The sequence below is a fragment of the Amblyomma americanum genome, chromosome 5 (genome assembly GCF_052857255.1).
Source record: "Amblyomma americanum isolate KBUSLIRL-KWMA chromosome 5, ASM5285725v1, whole genome shotgun sequence".
In the NCBI taxonomy this organism is placed as follows: domain Eukaryota; kingdom Metazoa; phylum Arthropoda; class Arachnida; order Ixodida; family Ixodidae; genus Amblyomma; species Amblyomma americanum.
This window is the reverse complement of record NC_135501.1, coordinates 144,084,880-144,105,686: the sequence shown is the minus strand read 5'-3', so window position 1 is coordinate 144,105,686 and position 20,807 is coordinate 144,084,880. Positions and strand designations below refer to the sequence as shown.

At 46.8% G+C, this 20,807-nt stretch overlaps 1 protein-coding gene and 1 non-coding gene across 2 annotated transcripts; one reads left to right on the top strand and one right to left on the bottom strand.

Annotated features, from left to right (window-relative positions):
• Positions 1 to 4,489: 4,489 nt before the first annotated feature.
• LOC144134247 (solute carrier family 22 member 7-like) lies at positions 4,490 to 14,016 on the bottom strand. The gene is made up of 3 exons (XM_077667206.1): positions 13,354 to 14,016; positions 8,709 to 9,639; positions 4,490 to 5,098 (listed from the first exon to the last, which is right to left on the bottom strand). Exons 1-3 carry the CDS (start codon positions 14,014 to 14,016, stop codon positions 4,626 to 4,628), a joined length of 2,067 nt encoding a protein of 688 aa, XP_077523332.1. The 3' UTR covers positions 4,490 to 4,625.
• Positions 12,370 to 12,441, top strand: TRNAS-ACU (transfer RNA serine (anticodon ACU)). The gene has a single exon. It is a non-coding gene; the product is annotated as a tRNA-Ser (tRNA).
• Positions 14,017 to 20,807: the final 6,791 nt, after the last annotated feature.

Sequence of the window (20,807 nt, the reverse complement as noted above, 5' to 3'; positions counted from 1 at the left end):
AAAATTGCAGCCATGTGTGTATGTCAATATATTCTGACGACATCTCTATTTGGATTATTGGCTACCAGCACTAGCGATTAGCCCAGATAGCTCGACAGGCTCTACTTTCGACACAAGCTTACCTTCAAGGTGTGGTATTGTCTCTATCAATGGAAAAATCCGGCTTTGTTTTGTTTCCAGGTGTAGGAAGACGTCAAGCGCGGTTGAAGATAGACCTCGGTCACTCCTGCATCCGTCAATTCAACCACACGCGTCTCCTAGGTGTGATTACTGACTCCGTCTACAGTGGCGAAAAGCTGTCGACGCGGTTGTTTCATCTATATCTTCGCGTCTCAATGTGATCCGTAGAAATGCACGCGAGCAATGGGGAAACCATTCTTCTTCAATGGTCAAACTTCATGAAGCGCTGGTGGTCAGTCGCATAATGTATCAGTTACCTTTAATTTCCCCCTCGACATCAGAGCTTTAACCTCTCGAACTTGTCCACAGAAAGGGCCTAAGAAGAGCCATTGGAGTTCCTCAGGCGGCTGCGAATAAGGCAGTGCTTCATGAGTCTCTATCGAAACCTCTTAGCCTTATCGCTTCTCAGAGACAACTAATGCATCTTGGCCGCGCAGGAGAGACGGTGGCTGGGCAATCCCTTCTCAAGCAAGAGATATGAGTCGAAGGCCTACTTGGCACTTAATACTCTTAGTTTTTTAGGCCTTATAGTCCGAAGGCAAAGGAAACGGACGCATTCCTTGGGTGACGCAGCGGTGGCGCTGTGCTTTATCGGTAACGCAGTCCAGCGCGTGGCCGTGTTACGCTGGGCCGGATGATAACAAGGTGGACGCTGCGCGGAAATATGCGCAGAGAGTGTCGCCACAATTGTATTCTTCATCGAAATATTTTTATTATATTTTGTTCCATATGAAAATCATGTCGCACAAAATGTTTGCCATCACCGATAAAGCTCCGACCAGAGATGGAAGCTGGTTATTACTGAGGGGTGGGGATGGGGGAGTTGCCGCGGTTTCACTTTCAGCTGTTCGAGCCTGGCAGTTCCGCATAATCATGTGGCGAGGACGCATCTACTTATGACCTCCTTGCTCAACATACGGCCGCGTAGAAGTCCTCAGCTGTATCGTATTGCTAACTTCCTAGAGCCTACAGTAGTGTATTGTGCTTGGCCTGTCATGGCCGGTGCCCAGCCATTCCTAGGTCTCTGCGCGTATTATCGACGGGTTGTCTCTGACCTTTAGAAGACCCCGGAGCCGTTGACAAGCCTCACGAGGAACAAAACAGGTCTATCGCTCGGAAATTGAGCAACAGAAAGATTTCTTTATGCTCCACCAGCACCTTCAAAAATCTCCGTTCTTACGCACTTCCACGAAGAGGCGGACACCGAGGTCAACACCGAAGACAGCAACATCAGTCTCCTTCCTCTCCTTGTCCGACAACAAGAGGGCCTTGGGAAGTTAACCACCGATGCTAGCCGCACTCTCTCCGGAGCCGAGAAAAATTACTCTTCTTTGGAAAAAAAGCCTTGCGCTCATGTGAGCGACAATGAATTGTCGGCGAAATATGTAAGGCCGCTTATTCAAAGTCGTAACCGGCCGTCACTGTCTTTCCAGGGTAGAAAATTTGCGGGACCGGTCTGGACGCCTGATACAATGATGTTTGCTGCATCATGAATTTGGCATCATTGTCATATAAAAAAATGGCCTTAAATACGAAGACGCGGACACTCTCCAGTCTGCATTTGGGTTGTAGAACACGATGAAGCAGCGGCTTCTTTGGTATCCTCAGCACCTCAGACCTAATGACTGGGTGGTGGTGGTGGTAAAAACATTAATTATAGAGAGAGGTGTTGGGGTCCGTGACCTGAAGGGTCACGCCCTTACAACCACTAGGTGGGGATGCCTAGTCAGCAGCAGGTTGATGCCCGCATCCGTTCTCTTAGTGAATACCTTGAAGGCCGCATTACTCTTCCAGCTCGGCACTTCTCTCGACGCCTCGGCTCCTGTTTACGGAAAGGTACCTTGTACAAGAAGAACGATGATAGATCATAGTCGTGTACTTTATTTTAACCTATTTATTGATTTATCTATTAATTCCAGATATATGCGTCACATAAATAAAAAAATCTGTCGATCGTCGATGAGATTGGAGTGATAGTCGTATGATGTTTTTATTTCGGAACAGCCGCTCTCTGCCAGTCTTGGTGTACGGACTGGTAACGGAATGATGCCTCACTTAAAACCAAACACTGCGGCCCAACCGACAAAAAGGACATACTCGGGGTCGCAGCCCGGAAACTGCTATCAGTTTTACCGTATTTGATGCGCGTGTTCTGTTCTCATGGGAAGCAGGCTAGACCTTAAATAGCACAGCACCTCGTCGACAGCCACGGCGAAACCAATCAAGCTAGCCTGATCGCTGCACGCCTGGACGTCAGATAAATCCTCAGGTCGTTCGTGAGCGAATCCGTCTATTGAAACACCTAAGCCGAAGACGACTGCGGAATTACTGTTACCCGGTGCATACCTTAATCGACTCCGAGGAAGCAATCCGAGCAGTCATCCGGCCACCCGCAGACTGTATGCGCACTGGCAAGATGAAATTCGCTCGCAGAGAGATCGCACTGAAGTCGTGAACCCACGTAGTCGTCCAGATAGGTCCCAAAGATACAGGTTTGCGCATTAATGAACAATGCATCGGACTGGTGAGAGCTGCCTCGGTCGAGATCCGCATGGTAGAGGATCTGCTGTAACGTCTGACTCAACCTTATACCGCGCACCTATGCTTGAACGTTTGGCGCCGATTGGACAGGACGGCTTTCCTCCCTCCGGAGGAGCAACACTGGTTGTTTTTGAGGTCGAAATACCAGTACGCCAAAGAACGGATCAGTCTCCTTTTTTTCTCGACATGTTATACAAAGAAAGGAACCCCATAAATGTCTGAATTTTCATCTCATCAGCACAGGCTCAATTTTTGCCAAAAAATAATGCACTGTGCGGGTAGCAACCCGGTAAGCGGTAAAAGTTCCAAACACTAATTACAGTAGAATAATTTTAGGCAATATTAAACAATAAAAACAGTACGTGATGTTACAGCACCTAAAAACTTTTCGTTGTAAAGCGAAAGACCGCCAGGTCGATTTTCACTCTTCGTCAATCTTTGCAGGAACAACCTTTATGTCTAAGCTAAATTTGTTAACTTCAAAGAATGCGCAATATCCTGGAATAAATGGTTTGAGAATGGTTGGTTTTAACATGCGTTCCGTGACATCAAAAAGGAAGGTTGTATCAAGACCAATACATATAGCAGAATCCAATTTGAAATTAAACGGCGGGAAGTCCAAGGAAGGCCCTTTCTGCAGTGGTTCGGCGCTCTGCGGAGACAAGAAAACAATTAAGCCATCCGTGTCCTAAATACGTGAAAGGAATCACTGAACTGATTCGCTGCACTCATCGCTTATATTTATGATACCCTGGAGGCGCTCGTTTCTCAACGGATCTATTTTATAGTGTCTAATACATTCGGCACCAAATTTCCTGAGCTAATTCGAGGAATTAAACATGCATGACAGTAACAGTTGACGCAGAACACCTCGTGGCTTGACGCAGCTGTTGCGTGCGCTATTTGACACTCCACAAAATGCAGTGAAAACCTCACCACAGAGAGCAGCTGGTGTCCCCAAAAGCATTGTCAGAATCATCGTGGCCGGCTTCGCGCCTAAGTGTAGGTATTCGGTTCCAAGTTTGTCGTCCTTCCAGAAATATGCTAACAAGAGCGACTGTTCGAAATGAAGTAGTCTTCTCTGACACCGTAGTTAGAACCTTCTTACATCACACAAAATGATGATGTCATTCTATAAGTTAGGAAGACTGTAGCCCTTGTAGACAATTCACTGAAGAAGCCACCACACTGACCACCACGACCACAAACTATTTTTTTATGGGCTTACGTAAAATGTGATGTTGCAGACACTGTATTCAAGTAATTTCACTACAGTGATACGCCGGACAATTGAAGGCACCATACTTTAGTCATGTACTCTCGTAATTCAGTCATTGTTCGCAAAGTGTTACCCTCCAGAGGGAACGACGTAACCTTGAATTTCCTGTCATATTATGCCGCTGCTAAACAAAAAGCACAAGGTTCACAAGATATGCTTGCATCACGTATTTCTACATTGAAAACATTCAAACATCGAAGCCCTTAGCTTCTAAATCGTGGCTTTCAGAATGGCAGTTGTGATCTAGCCCAGCAAAAAGTACACAAGTGGCCTTTCCTTAATAATGGCTCAAGTTTCTCAAACATTGAAGAAAACATCGTTATGTAGTCTCTAAAGAGCAACAATATTGATGAAGGATATAAATTCATGCCTGAGATAGCTTTAAGTTGATTTAGGAGTACACAAAAGTAAAGAACACAGAGAAGAATTTTCGCTTTAGGCTGACGCCATATGAATCAAATGACATCAAGCGTTAAACTGACCTGTATGCTGTGGAAAGAGAACAGAAAGTACGCAAAGTTAAGAAGATTAGAGAAAGAAAAGGAAAAAGAAAAAGAGAAAACTCAGACGCTATTCTATGACACTTGGAGTCCTAACGGGTGTTCCTAATAACTGCGCCAACTCTTCACTGGCTCGCTTTTGAAAGCCTCGACTTCCTCGAAAGCGAGCTGGCTGAGCTCTTGCGACGCTCCTGGAGAGCCAGGCCACGACTCTGACGGCGAGCTATCGTGAGCGGCGTCTTGAGCATCCACTGCTCGACATCGTCGCCGGCCCTGTCGCGAAGGGTGTTCACTGCTTGGACCTCGGTCGTCTCCGGTAGCACCACCCATGCTAGCGCGCCGAAGGCCACCAGCAAGAGGGACGTTAGGGTGAGCACAGTGCCTTGCACCAGGCCTGAGTCGATGGCTTCAAAGAAAGGAGTCATGGTGGCCCCGAGACGGCCGCACATGTATCCCATTGATATGCCACAGCCTCTGAGAACGGTTGGGTACATCTCGATCGTGATGATGTAGAGGCTTATGACGGCCAAGTCGACGGCTAGCAGCTGTGCGACGAGAACCGCCGTCTCGAAGCGAGAAGTGGCGGCATCGGCGCCACCTGCAAGGCATATGATGCCGAACATTTGTTCCTATGGTGATCGGATCGCAAAACGAGACAATTTTCCTCTATCTAAAATCCAAGAGGTCTCCACAGGAACCGCCGACATGGTTTCTCTCTAAACACCGAACTAACGCCTTCTGATAGTGTTACGAATGGTGAATACTGACACACGCGTTTGAGCTAGACGAGTTTTCGGCCATTAATGTGGTACGTTTTGAATGATTCTTGTAGTGTGTGAGCTTCATCGAACGTTAAAATTTTAGTACTTGTGACGGTTAGAGGAAGCCCCAGAACGAAAAAAAGGAGGAAGTCAAAAATTCACACTGAAACTAGATTGATCTCTGGTATAAATATATAATCCCTTCCACGTGTTTAAGGGCACAGGGTAAGGTAAAATTAGAAAAAAATCGTTTTTTTTTACTTTTGGAATTTTAGAAGTTCAATTCTTTCTACACATGTTCCATGATCGCACTTTCCTCAGAAAGCCATATTTACGGCTGAAAAACGCTTTTTCCGAAACCAAGTAGTGAGCGGCCACGCCCCCTTTCAGGATTAACGTCAATTTTTTCAACCAAAAAGTCCACCACCTGATTTCAAAACTTGTCTAAAATCAGCTACATATAAAAAATTGTCTGGCAACTATTGTACAGCTCCTCTTTTTTAGCCAAGACAATCCTGAGACGCTTTGCACGTTTTTTCCACGTTTCTCCAACCTTCATGCAGCTGCGTCCGAGTGCTATCCCTTTCGATCAGTATTGTAAATTGTGCCGGTGTTGGTTGCTGCTGATAAGTTGAGATGCCCAGGTCAAAGAAGGCCTTCGTCAGGCGTGAATTTCACGGCAACCGCTACGCTCATCGTGAAAAAGCAAAAGGATGTCCACGACCGAATGAGATCCCGAACGCCGAACGCGCCAGCTCCTCGACATCGAAGCTTTCAAGATTTTCTCTGTGCTTCCAGGAAGAGGATGTGCTACAGAGCAGCAGCCAATATGCCTTAATGGACATGGACGGCAATTGTGCCGCAATTACACAGATTTGTGTGTGCAGAGAGTGCGGTGGAAGTGTTGAGCTCATCGAAATTGTGACAAAACGGGTAGGTGTTGCAAGCGTTTACAGTTTGAACTGTGAAGTGTGTAGTGCCGCACAACGATTTGAGACGTCGAAGAAAACTACTTCTGGCCTCTATGAAGCCAACCTCAGGTTAGTGTATGCCTTGAGGTCCATTGGTAAGGGAATGGCTGCAGGAAATATACTCTGTGCTATGCTAAACCTTCCTAAGCCGCCGACAAAGTTTGCGAAATACAATCAAGAGCTTCTAGGTCACATCGAAGCTGCTGCTCAGGAGTCGACGAAAAGGGCAGCTGACGAAGCTGTGCAGCTGAATGAGGGGGATAAAGACATCGCAGTTGCTCTTGATGGAAGCTGGCAGAAGCGAGGCCATACTTCCAATAACGGCATAGTCTCTGCGACCAGTGTAGACTCTGGGAAAGTGCTGGATGTGGAGGTTTTGTCTAAACGTTGTCTAAAGTGCAGCATCAAGGGTACAAACAGTGACCCCCTTCATAGAGAGGTGTGCCAAAGCAACTACCAAGGCACCAGCGGTGGAATGGAAGTCGCAGGAGCACTGAAAATTTTCGGCAGGAGTGAGGAGCTTCACGGCGTTCGATACGTCAAATACCTTGGGGATGGTGACAGCAAGGCTTTTATGGCTGTGAAGGCACAAATGCCATATGGTGATTCCGTTGAAATATCCAAGGTTGAGTGCATAGGGCACGTGCAAAAAAGGATGGGCACAAGGTTACGAAGGCTAAAAAAAGGAAACAAAGCAGGAAAACTGTCTGATGGAAAGAGCCTCTCGGGCCGAGGCCGACTGACTGATGCAGTAATAGACAAGCTCCAGACGTACTATGGTTTGGCCATCAGAAGAAATGTAGGAAACCTGGATGAAATGCGAAAGGCCGTTTGGGCAACCTTCTTCCACTTATCGGCCACAGACGATGACCCATGCCATGGACTTTGCCCAAAGGGACCTGATACGTGGTGTGCCTTCAACAGAAGTCAGTCAGAGGGCAAGCCATTTTTCCACAAGGAGAGTTTGCCTGCATCTGTCTTGGAGGCTATCAAACCCATTTATAGGGAGCTATCGAAGGCTGAGCTCCTAGAGAAGTGCCTGCATGGGCGGACTCAAAATGCAAATGAGTCGCTCAACCATGTTGTTTGGGAACGCGCGCCAAAGAATGTGTTTGTTAGGCTTCGGACCCTACGGATGGCAACACTGGATGCTGTTCTTTCATTTAATGATGGTAGCATCGCACGGGCCAACGTTTTGAAGGCGTGTGGATTGAACCCAGGGAGCAACACCATCAAGTGGCTGCGGGAAGCTGACCATAAGCGCATGTACTTTGCGGACCGAGCAACACGACAGCTTACAAAAGAGGCCCGACAGTCAAAACGACAAGCCGAAAAGCGAAAAAATGACGGCGACAGTGACTACGAAGCAGGGGGCTATTAAACCAATTACTATGGAGGCGTTTCTGCGAATAAAAAATGGTTTTTCACATCTTTTTTCTCTTTACGCTCTATTATCTCAAAACAGTGTTTTTTCTTACAAAGGTACCATTATTTCCAATGCCTTTCAAGACAGACGCCTGATTTTTTTTGCAATCATCTACATAAGTGTTGCCAACTACTGAACTAGAATTAAGCAATTTCACTGAGCAGTTATTCTGTTATGAATTTTGAAATGCGCAAAGAAAGGCCAGATTTGTGTACTACCGGAAAAAAATTTTATTGAAAATCGAATTTTCAACACATTTCAAATATTCTAGTTCAGTAAAAAGAGCACAAAATTTGGCAAACAATGATATATGTATTATTAGGCTACTGCTATTAGTTAGTGAGAAACAGGTACCTCAACATGGCCTAAAATGCATGGGAAGTATAGGGCTTACCCTGTGCCCTTAAGAGGACAAAGTGTTTGTTTTCTGATTACTTCTGTGGTCTTCATTGCACCTCAATATCGCTGATATTTTCTTGCTAGTGAGATGAACTTTCGTCCCTAGTACATCGAAAGTTCTTTCACAGATGAAACAAAATGCCATTTGCAATAGAAAAGTGTGAAGCTGTAAACCTCATTACTTTTGACAGACGCTGTGTTTGCATGTCGTGGGGTACCTATGTCAATTACTTCTAAGCTTGGCACAACAAGTAAAGGTCTGAAGTACTCAAAAATTATGTGGACCAGATTTTCATTAAAGAATAAGGAGCACCGTACCGCAAGAACAGTACCTCAACTTTAATTTCAAGGTTTCGAGGCGAGTTTTTTTCCCTTTTGCATTTTGAGAATCATCTTTTGCTAAAATGATTGATGTTGCATTCGCATGTAGTATTCGTAACTTCCTGACCATATTAAAAAAAACAGTTTTGTTTCTGAGAGACTGTTCTGAGTAAGTGAATGCTGCAGAAAAATATTTAAAACAGGTGTTTAAATCATGGTTTAGAAGAACTTTTAAAACATCTTTTAAAATCGGTGACCGGTCGGAACATTTAGCGAATATTCACTTAGAGAAATCGATCCATTTCTGACATGAAGACTTTAGGAACTTACCAGGCAAGATTAACGCAGCTCCCGTCAGGCCCGCAATCAGGCTGCCTAGAATCACCATGCTGACTGCCATAGAAATTCGTCGTCCGTGGGTGTTAAGCACGAACACGCTGGCGGCTACGGCTGGGATCGCAAGAGCGGCGAGTGCACGGTGCACGACGCGGTTCTCCCTGCTTTCCCTGAGCCTGTAGGAGAAGCTGTTCGCTAAGAACCAGCAGCCATACACCACCATTGTACTCTTGCGCAGTGCCTGGTTCGTGAAAATCTGTGCCGGTGACGTCTTATGCAGTCCCTCGCCCGCCCTTATGCCGACCTCTACTCCCGCCTTCCTGGCCTCGTCTCTGATGGCTTGCAACCGCCTGACGACGAGTCCCATGTCAGCGCCGTTCATCCGGGCCGCCCACATCACAACATCGGCGGCTCTGCTGACCTTGAACGTCGCAAGGAGCCAGCAGGGCGATTCTTTTGTGATGTAGACGGCTCCTATTAGTAGCGCAGTGGGGACCATGCAGATCAGCTGGATTACTGACCAGTCGTGGATCCAGTCGTGCACGAGCTCGCCATAGACATGGGCTGCTGAGAAGCCGCTCGTAAGGGCTATGGTGCAGTAGAGTACGCGGTGGGAGGAGTCCGTGACTTCGAATAGGAGGACGATGGAAATCACTACAAGGCTTCCGGCGGACGCTGAGGTGAAGAAGCATAGAGTGGCGAACACCAGCAGAGTACTGGAGAATGCGAGCAGGACGCCGGACACAATGAGGACGAATAAGGAGGCGCCGAGCACGGGACGTCGGCCGAGGCGGTCAGCAGCGAAACCGACAAACGGCATGATGAGTAGGGCACCAGTCATGTAGCAGGCTGTAAGCATTGACATCAGCCTGCGTCGTTGGCAGACTAGGTCCCACTTTCCGACGACCGAGGTGTGGATCGACGCCTGCGTGCAAGGAAACGTGAAGACTTACAACAAAACAAGTTTCGTTTTATTGCGAAAAGCACTCTTGGCCTGCACCTGGCAAATTTGACGCACGTTTGTTAAACTGCACGGATAATAGCAATCGCATATCGTTCTCAAATACGGCACTTGCCCTTGATGGCAGCACAGTGGGTCATTAATCATATACCATTACAGGTGCCCAAAAGCGCAACATTTTTTATATTCTTGATACTGGATCTAAAAGAGCGGCAGTGAAGTTTCACTGTTTCGTCGCGTCTTTTCTTTAAGCAATAGAGTGATGCCATCTGTCCACGGTATGCGTCCATTTCACTATACGTAAAAGAAAAAACTTGTTTTAAGGAAAGGAATTGCCGCTGTATCTATCTCACATATCGGCGGACACCCGAACCGCGCCGTAAGGGAAGGGATAAAGAAGAGAGTGAAAGAAGAAATGATGAAAGAGGTGCCGCAATGGAGGGCTCCGCAATAATTTCGACCACCTGGGGATCTTTAACGCGCACTGACATCGCACAGCACACGGGTGCCTTAGCGTTTCACCTCCATCGAAACGCAGCCGCCGTGGTCGGGTTCGAACCCGGGAGCTCCGGATCAGTAGCCAAGCGCCCTAACCACTGACCCACCCTAGCATCAGCAGTATCAGGCTCACGCGGCGTCGAAGGCGTTGGCCGGGAGCGAAAAATCGCGGAAGGATTAGTAAATAAAAGAGTAGCAAGTTGGTCTAGGTAGAGAATCCGTAACCCAATACGCTATCGCGTCATACCCCCAAGGCGGAGCTTGAGTGTCCCCTGCAATTTTTTTGTCGTCACGAGACGCTTTGTTGACTAACCAGAATAGTGAAGAGATGACGAAAAAGCGACAGAAAATCGAAATATGGTTTTTGGGGAAAGAAAATGGCGCAGTATCGGCGACAGAAGAATCGGTTTTCAGCGCACCACACTATAAGTGGTTGCCACTTGTACAAAGAAGGGCGATTATGCTTTTCTTTCCGCTAGACGCCTGTCGACGTTATGCGTTGTAGACAGACAGTTTCGTTTGGCGTCATGAGGCGGCTTATTGGCGATGAAGGTTATCCTACGCCCCCGCGCCCTTAGTGACGATAAATGCTTGACCAGCATCTAACATCGCGAAGGCTTGAGAAAGAGAGGCATAGATCTGCAGAATTTAGTAAAACACGAGTCTATATACGCGCCAAATGCAGTCAACATTACTAACCTTTTACAGCGATATATGTGGTTGTGACGAAGGAAAGGCATAACGCATGAACTGTTCAAATATTCGTCCCGTTAAGAAAAATTAGGCTGTGAATTAGCTCAGCTCTTCCAGGATATAATAATAATTGGTTTTATGGAAAGGAAATGGCGCAGTATCTGTCTCATATATCGTTGAACACCTGAATCGCGCCGTAAGGGAAGGGATAAAGGAGGGAGTGAAAGACGAAAGGAAGAAAGGGGTGCCATAGTGGAGGGCTCTGGAATAATTTCGACCACCTGGGCATCTTTAACGTGCACAGACATCGCACAGAACACGGGCGCCTTAGCGTTTTTCCTCCATAAAAACGCAGCCGCCGCGGTTGGGTTCGAAACCGGGAACTTCGGATCAGTAGTCGAGCGCCCTAACCACTGAGCCACCGCAGCGGGTCAATATATACAAAGCAAAAGCTGTCGGCGTTCATTGGGTGCATTGGCGTTGGCGTTGACAACGTTCTAATCTCCGATGATTTTGAGGAAAGGAAGGTTACGTAACTGGCTCCCGGTCAGTGGACGCCTCAAAAGCGCTTTGAAATTTGTGGAGGAGCTGAGAGAGATGTGGGCTGCATGAATTAGCGTTGACAACGTTGCGGCAGACACGCGGCACAGCAACAATAAGCCGAAGTGTTCATTGGGTGACCAAACTCGCGATCAACCAGCTAGTAGGGCGGGCAGGGTGAGTGTGGAACGCACTCAACTTTACAGGCACTAAGCCGCGTCTACTTGCCCAAAGAAAAAAAATTTAAAAATAGGTTTTAGAGGAAAGGAAATGGCACAGTATCTGTGTCATATCTCGGTGGACACCTGAACCACGCCGTAAGGAAAGGGATGGAGGAGGGACTGAGAGACGAAAGGAAGAGGTGCCGTAGTGAAGGGCTCCGGAATAATTTCGACCACCTGGGGATCTTTAACGTGCACTGACATCGCACAGCACACGGGTGCCTTTGCAATTCGTCTCCATCGAAACGTAGGTGTCCAACGATATATGAGACAGATACTGCGCCATTTATTTTCCCCAAAAACCAATTATTATCATTATATAATCGAAACGCGGCTGCCGCGGTCGGGTTCGAACCCGGGTTCTCTGGTTTAGTAGCCGACCGCAGTGACCACTGAGCCACCGCGGTGGGTGTAACTAAATGGCAGACCTAAATTTAATACCCCTGCCACACGGCATTCCTCGAAGACCTTTCCAGCAAAGGCACCCTTTTTCACCAAAGGAGCGAAAGCTTAAAGAAGCAGCGACGACGCTGCTACACGGTGCAGCCCAAAGGCGAAACAGTCATTGATGCTTAGCACCCGCTGCTGTGCTCTAGCCGCCTGAAATGGGTGTTTTAAACTTAAAGTGGGGAATTCTGTTCATTCGTTGAGCTCAGACGATTTTTTTTCATTCTAATGGCTTGCTTGAAGGAACTGCAACAGCTGCTCTCAAAAGCAGTAGCAGGCTTCATGTATTAGCCCCGCCGCGGTGGCTCAGTGGTTAGGGCGCTGGACTACTGATCCGGAGTTCCCGGGTTCGAACCCGACCGCGGCGGCTGCGTTTTTATGGAGGAAAAACGCTAAGGCGCCCGTGTGCTGTGCGATGTCAGTGCACGCTAAAGATCCCCAGGTGGTCGAAATTATTCCGGAGCCCTCCACTACGGGACCTCATTCTTCCTTTCTTCTTTCACTCCCTCCTTTATCCCTTCCCTTACGGCGCGGTTCAGGTGTCCAACGATATATGAGACAGATACTGCGCCATTTCCTTTCCCCCAAAAACGAATTATTATTATTATTCATGTATTACCTTTGCCACCAGGGGCACTCGGTGTTGCTGCAAAAATTTACTGTCTCAAAATCTGGGCATAAAATATAAACACCGCACAAAAAGCAAAGGCCGACAACTTTTGTGTCTAAAAGATATTTTCAAACGTTGCTGGCTTCATCTACTTTTTTTCATTGCTTTTACGTTTTGACGTTGGATGGCACTGCGATCGCAGGCTCTCCAAGGCCGAACCTTTGGGCTCCAAAGGTCTCGGACGGACGCCTTCGCCTCCAAGCACCTTAGCGACAAAGGCGCAACAGTTGTGCCGTGTAGCTGCACACCTTACGCCTTGGGATATAACGACCCGATTTTCAAACGCCTTTCCGCTGCCCGTGTGACACAGCATGTGACACATTCTCGCGAAGCTTGTTCTCTCTTCGGTTCGTCGGCGTGGTTAGGAACCTGAGAGAGTCATTTGTACTTCTTTTCTCACTGCTATACCCACCAGAAATAATGGTTATATTCCTCAAATAGAGTAAAATGGAGACTGAACATAAGCTCGCATGTGTTGTGGTTGATGCAAAACGTAACTTGCAAAAACGTTTACCTGAAGCATATTAATTTCGAATTTAATTATATAGACTCTCACCCAGGCCTTAAAAAGGCGCCTTTATGCTGGATAAGCTAGTGAGTTGCGCTTACAGCGTAGGTCCAGCCGTTGTCGCAAGGCACAGTTTCTCGGTCGTTGAGGGAAGAGTTCGTGCTTTGAAGCACGAACGGAGGTTCGTAACGGAAGCATCTGCTGTATGACCCGTCCTTCTCGACCGGTATGCTGGCGTTCGTCCAAGTCTCCGGCGGCAGGTTGGCGTACGCGGCCGGAGGTCGGCACCAGTGCTCCACGGGTCGCGCCAGGTGCGTCGAGGCCTCGGCGTGCAAGATTGTGCAGAATACTGCCAGCTGGGTGCAGACAAGGATGAGCCTCTGGAACACCCCGTGGCCGAAGATGAGGATGTGGTCCAGTGGAGACACGATGGCTTCGAACGCAGCGGAGGTCGTGGCGCCCACGGTAGCCATTTGCGAGGGGATGGGATTGGAGTCAGGCCCGGCCTCCGGGGACAGCGGTGAAGTTACGGAGAACACGCCGGGCCTGGTCTCTGAGGACAGCGGCGAAGTGACGGAGAACACGCCGGGCCTAGCCTCTGGGGACAGCGGGGAAGTGGTGGACAACGCACCCAAAGCGGCCGTCGCTGATTGAACTTTGCCGGGGGACGGCTTGACAACACTGACGCCGCCGGTATCCCTTATCGCCTTGTTATGTCGGTCTGGCTTGGCAATAGAGGCTCTCTTGCCTTTCTTCTTGGCCATATCTCAAGCCTTCCAAGACCAGAACGGAGGGAAGCCTATGCTGGTTCCAGTCACGAAACAACCTGCCTGTCACCTTGCCGGAGCGCTCCTACTTCTTCGTCGACAGAAGATGCATTTTGCACGAGCTCAGTACGCTTCTTCTTGTTTTCGGCTCAGGCGCGTGAAAGACGAATAACCTTCTGGATATATATTATGAACAATAAGGACTGGTTTCCAAATATCAAAGTATATATGGGGTGACAGAAATTATCGGTTAAAGTCAATACAAAAGAGAGATAAAGTAAAAGAACTACAAGTTTAATTGTTAGCCTAATAGAAAACAACAATAAATTCACTAATGTTTATATTTCAGGTCAGTTTCAGCGCATTTCAAGTGTTATGTGCAATCTTCTTGCAGCGTGCAAGTAAGGAAATACATCTTGTGGTGACGTGGCATCTACCTCTAGCCTTCATACATGTTAAAACGCCGTTTATAAAGAAAAGGAGGGCAGCTTAAGAGTGAGCAGTGTACAGACATAAAAAAATGAAGTTAGAGAATTGTATTCGCTGAAACTGCGAAATTTCCATTCTTTTTTTTCACCGAAGCTAACTAACAGAATTATAATGAAGGGAAATTTAAACAACTAAAACTTTTACTTTACTCGGAATGACGGTGCCTAATTGCCAGCCAAGCTTAAAAGCGCTGACGCGAGATACATACCATAAATGTTTTTTTGCAACATGCTGCCGTTGTCGGGTTTGTTCCCGGGTTCGGGAACAAACCCGACAGCGGCAGCATGTTGCAAAAAACATTTAGGGTACGATTCTGACGGACTCGAAAGCCGCGTGTCGAAGCTACACGGCGGGAAGAATAAACAAGGGAGCACTGCAAATCATCCTCCAGGCAGGGCCTCCCAGTACATCATTACAACACAACATTTTCTGGATACTGGGACACGCCGGAGTGGAAGGAAACCTGAGGGCAGTCTAGCTCGTGAAATGACCCACCGAGCAGACACAACGGAGTCACAGGAACATACCACAACGGTAGAACCCACATATGCAGAAATACTAAATTACCACAGAGGAAGGAGACTGACGTATCCTCCACCACACCCGTTGCTGACACAGGACGAGGCAGTGGGATGGCGAAGATTACAAACAGGTACCTTAACAAACCTACACACACTACATAAGATGTATCCAGGACAATACAATGACACATGCACGTGGAGCGGGGCAACCCCCACGCTATATCATATTACATGGGAATGTACACACAACTATGTATTCCATAAACTAGAAAAGCCCAGTGCGGAACAGTGGGAGGGCCTGCTCACCAGCAGCGAGCTGGGGGTCCAGAGAGGACTCGTGCGGCACGCAAACGAGGTGGCAAAGCTCAGCGAGGCCCTGGAATGAGGGCACCGACCATTGGAACTCAGAAGATGAAGACGTCCGGAATCCGCTATTCCCAAAGAAACGAAAATAAAGTTTTATTCATTTATTCATTCCCGGGTTCGAACCCGACCGCGGCAGCTGCACTTTTATGGAGGCAGAACGCTAAGGCACCAGTGTGTTGTTCGATGTCAATGCACGTTAAAGATCCCCAGGTGGTCGCAATTATTCCGGAGCTCTCTACTACAACACCTCTTTCTTCTTTTCTTCTTTCACTCCATCCTTAATATATATGGGCTATGGGGGTGGGTTTAACATCCCAAAGCGACTCAGGTTATGAGGGACGCCGTAGTGTAGGGCTGCAAATAATGTCGACTACCTTCGGTTCTTTAACGTGCACTGAGTTATATATATATATATATATATATATATATATATATATATATATATATATATATATATATATATATATATATATATATATATATATATATATATATATATATATATATGCTTATGAAGGGAGCGAACAGTCACCGAAACCAAGGTGCATAGGGAATTTTTTTTTATGTGTTGTGCTTATCAGTGGGATATTATAGTACTTAGATTAATAAATCCCTTAAAGAAAATTACTTATAAAGCAGCAGAAAAAACAACCATGCCGCCGGTGGGATCCGAACCCACGACTTCCGAATATCGCGTCCGGTGCTCTTACCAACTGAGCTACGGCGACGGCTGTCCAATCTGCTGCTCTCGTGGGTATTTATGTTTTACTGCGTGTAAGCGATCCTTGAGAGTGTTCACCAGCGCCACCCTCGACCATAGCGGTGGGCGTAGCACGTCCTGTAATACCGCGAGTGTGACGTAAAACGTCATCGAACGGCGAGGGCGGAAACTGTGCGAGAGCCCTCTTAAGCTACCTACGGCATCAAGACTGCCAGAACCGAGACCCTGGTTAAGCTATTAGCAGATAAGTTACATGAAATGAGGGGCCCGTTTGACAAACTTATGAAGGGAGCTAACAGTCACCGAAACCAAGGTGCATAGGGGAAGTATTTATTTATGTGTTGTGCTTATCAGTGGGATATTATAGTACTTAGATTAATAGAAAGAAAGTTTGAAAGTTTATTGAAAAAGATGCATAGGTAAGATGTACATAAATTGATTATTACAGAAGGAGGTCCCAAAGTGGAAACTGTCAGGGGGACCTCCTGTAATTAATTGCATATTTGAAGTAGAATAAATATATGGCAGATAGCAATTACATAGCGGAACACAGGTGCAATGAAATGTAAGATCTGAAATAACAGTTTAGTCATGCTAAATTTTAAAAACACATTTTGCAAACACAAAAAGAGAACATAGAACAAGCACTCAGGCAATAGAAGTCGTACACAATACTAACAGGTTTCACTGGCGTAACAATTGAAGGCAATTATGCAGTACATAGTTTTTCAAGTTTTTATGGAATTGTGCTTCGGTGCGAAATGATTTGATGGTTGCGGGTAGCGAGTTCCAGACAGTGATTGCTGAAAATAAAGCGGACTGTTTGCCATAATTAGTTTTGACATTCGGAAGCAAAAGATTATGTTGTTCAGCTTATCGCTTAAAGAAAATTACTTATAAAGCACCAGAAAAAACAACCATGCCCCCGGTGGGATCCGAACACACGACCTCCGAATATCGCGTCCGGTGCTCTTACCAACTGAGCTACGGCGACGGCTGTCAAGTCTGCTGCTCTCGTGGGTATTTATGTTCATTGGGTGTAAGCGAACCCTGAGAGTGTTCACCAGCGCCACCCTCGACAATAGCGGCGGGCGTAGCACGTCCTGTAATACCGCGAGTGTGACGTGGAACGTCATCTAACGGCGAGGGCGGAAACTGTGCGAGAGCCCTCTTAAGCTACCTATGGCATCAAGACTGCCAGAACCGAGACCCTCGTTAAGCTATTAGCAGGTAAGTTAAATGAAATGAGGGGCCCGTTTGACAAACTTATGAAGGGAGCTAACAGTCACCGAAACCAAGGTGCATAGGGTTTTTTTTTATGTGTTGTGCTTATCAGTGGGATATTATAGTACTTAGATTAATAAATCGCTTAAGGAAAATTACTTATAAAGCAGCAGAAAAAACAACCATGCCGCCGGTGGGATCCGAACCCACGACCTCCGAATATCGCGTCCGGTGCTCTTACCAACTGAGCTACGGCGACTGCTGTCCAATCTGCTGCTCTCGTGGGTATTTATGTTCATTGGGTGTAAGCGAACCTTGAGAGTGTTCACCAGCGCCACCCTCGACAATAGCGGCGGACGTTGCACGTCCTGTAATACCGCGAGTGTGACGTGGAACGTCATCTAACGGCGAGGGCGGAAACTATGCGAGAGCCCTCTTAAGCTACCTATGGCATCAAGACTGCCAGAACCGAGACCCTCGTTAAGCTATTAGCAGATAAGTTAAATGAAATGAGGGGCCCGTTTGACAAACTTATGAAGGGAGCTAACAGTCACCGAAACCGAGGTGCATAGGGGAATTTTTTTTTATGTGTTGTGCTTATCAGTGGGATATTATAGTACTTAGATTAATAAATCGCATAAAGAAAATTACTTATAAAGCAGCAGGTGAAAGGCGCTGGTGAACACTCTCAAGGTTCGCTTACACCCAATGAACATAAATACCCACGACAGCAGCAGATTGGACAGCCGTCGCCGTAGCTCAGTTGGTAAGAGCACCGGACGCGATATTCGGAGGTCGTTGGTTCGGATCCCACCGGCGGCATGGTTGTTTTTTCTGCTGCTTTATAAGTAATTTTCTTTAAGCGATTTATTAATCTAAGTACTATAATATCCCACTGATAAGCACAACACATAAAAAAAATTCCCCTATGCACCTTAGCTTCGGTGACTGTTAGCTCACTTCATAAGTTTGTCAAACGGGCCCCTCATTTCATTTAACTTATCTGCTAATAGCTTAACGAGGGTCTCGGTTCTGACAGTCATGATGCCATAGGTAGCTTAAGAGGACTCTCGCACAGTTTGCGCCCTCGCCGTTAGATGACGCTCCACGTCACACTCGCGGTATTACAGGACGTGCTACGTCCGCCGCTATTGTTGAGGGTGGCGCTGGTGAACACTCTCAAGGTTCGCTTACACCCAATGAACATAAATACCTACGAGAGCAGCAGATTGCACAGCTGTCGCCGTAGCTCAGTTGGTAAGAGCACCGGACGCGATATTCGGAGGTCGTGGGTTCGGATCCCACCGGCGGCATGGTTGTTTTTTCTGCTGCTTTATAAGTAATTTTCTTTAAGCGATTTATTAATCTAAGTACTATAATATCCCACTGATAAGCACAACGCATACAAAAATACCCCTATGCACCTTGGTTACGGTGACTGTTAGCTCCCTTCATAAGTTTGTCAAACGGGCCCCTCATTTCATTTAACTTACCTGCTAATAGCTTAACGAGGGTCTCGGTTCTGGCAGTCTTGATGCCATAGGTAGCTTAAGAGGGCTCTCGCACAGTTTCCGCCCTCGCCGTTAGATGACGTTCCACGTCACACTCGCGGTATTACAGGACGTGCTACGTATATTAGCAATTACATTTTTTAAGGGACGTAATCATTTATGTCATCAAATGCTTTACTCCGACACCTTCAATACAGAAAGTAAAAAGAAACTAACAGACCTCGATATCAACCAAAGGCATGACACATATAGCATCATCTTGCACGTGTGGACCAAGGCCTGCAGGTGAGCTAAGTCAGTGAGTTTGCTCAGCGCTGATATGTGCGTAGTTGAATTACCAGCATACTGCGGCACGCATTCCCGCGTCGCCTTTAGTTAAAGTAGCAGGAACAAAATTTTTGCTCCATATAATTTTTAGTCATCAAAAATTTGTTCATCAAGACTACTCTGCCAGTTATAATAGTTGGAAAAGCCAAAATGTAGTAAAAACATATTTCGGCACACGTTCATATGGCAAGAAAACGCAATTACTCTTCGGAACAGGGGCTCCTGTCGGTTCTGAGTTTGCACAGGACTTTGCTTCGTATATGTTTACTGAAGCGGAGTGCATGCCCAGGGACGGGACATAAGGCGAGCCAGAATGACCTCTAGAAGGTAAATTACCTTAACTTGCAGCGTTTCTTTTCTTTCTCCCGAGTACCGAGCGCCGCGGATGGTCAACAATGAAAGACTCGGCGCATGAAGCAGAAGGAAAAAAGAAACTAGCCAGCCTCTTTATCATACTAGCATCCGAGACACATGCGTTTCAGTCTGTGTTCTTAAAGGGTAAATGATGACAGTTACACCCTGCCGCTAAGCTATATGTGACCTCTCCTCCTCGGGAACCATTGTCAGTAAAGGTTAGCTGGCTAACTGTTCGGTAACAACTGAGCTGTGCTAAAAATCAAACCTTGCTCCTTGGTGCAACAACCAGCCGGTCTTTATTCTTATATGGTGAGCTATATATCTGGCATTTCGGGCACAAGAAATTAAAGTCGTGGAAGTCTGTGCTTAAAAATGGCCAGTAGACAATGTCTCTCGCCCTTGTCCGGCATAAGAGATTACCCAGCCGGTTTGAATCGAGCTGCGCTAAAAGCGTAACCTTGCAACACTGATGCAAAAATCAGCCTGTCTTTGTTCATCAATCGCGAGCGATACTGCTTGCATTTCTAACGCCGGCTATTATTGTTGTGTATTAGTAGACTTATTCCTGGCCACTAGATAGAGCTTCTGGCTTTTGTCCGGCATCAGATGTAACCGTAATGGTCAAAATTTAGCTCCAAAACCTAATCTTGCTACCCTCGGGGCAAGTACCAGCCGGTAATTATTCATCAACGGCTCCTGCAGTTCTTCGAGCTGTGGTGCAATACTGCTGAGGCTGTATACGTCAGAAGAAGTTTGCCGCTCTTTTTCTAGTATTGCATCACTCACGCAATGCACAGATTCTTGGACAATTCAGTTTTCAATCTAGCTAAGTACGAACTAAACGCTGACAGAAGTTCTACTGACAGGAGTTGATGATGTACCAGTCATTCGCTTGTTTGAACAGAGTGCAGATATGGCAATGGTCCCATAGACAGTACTGCAATCAAAACGTCTTTGCCAGTAAGCTGTGCGGTAGCAAAGCCATAATCGAAAACAGGTATTCCTCTCTGCCAACAGCCTTGGTGTCAGCTCATTAGTTAAGAACAGTAGCTCCATTTTCTGGTGGAAAATCTCAGTACTGAGAACTTGTCTAATGTCGGTGCGCAAAAGTTTCAAGCGGTAACAATTGCCAAAACCTTTTACCAGCAGGTGTGCAGTAGCATATGCTACTGCACACCTGCTTCCGTGATCTTTTCCTTGCGGTAGGCTAGCCTAAATCCGATAGGATGTTGCCCGTGAGGGCAAAAAGAAATGCGCAACTTGCTTCTAGTA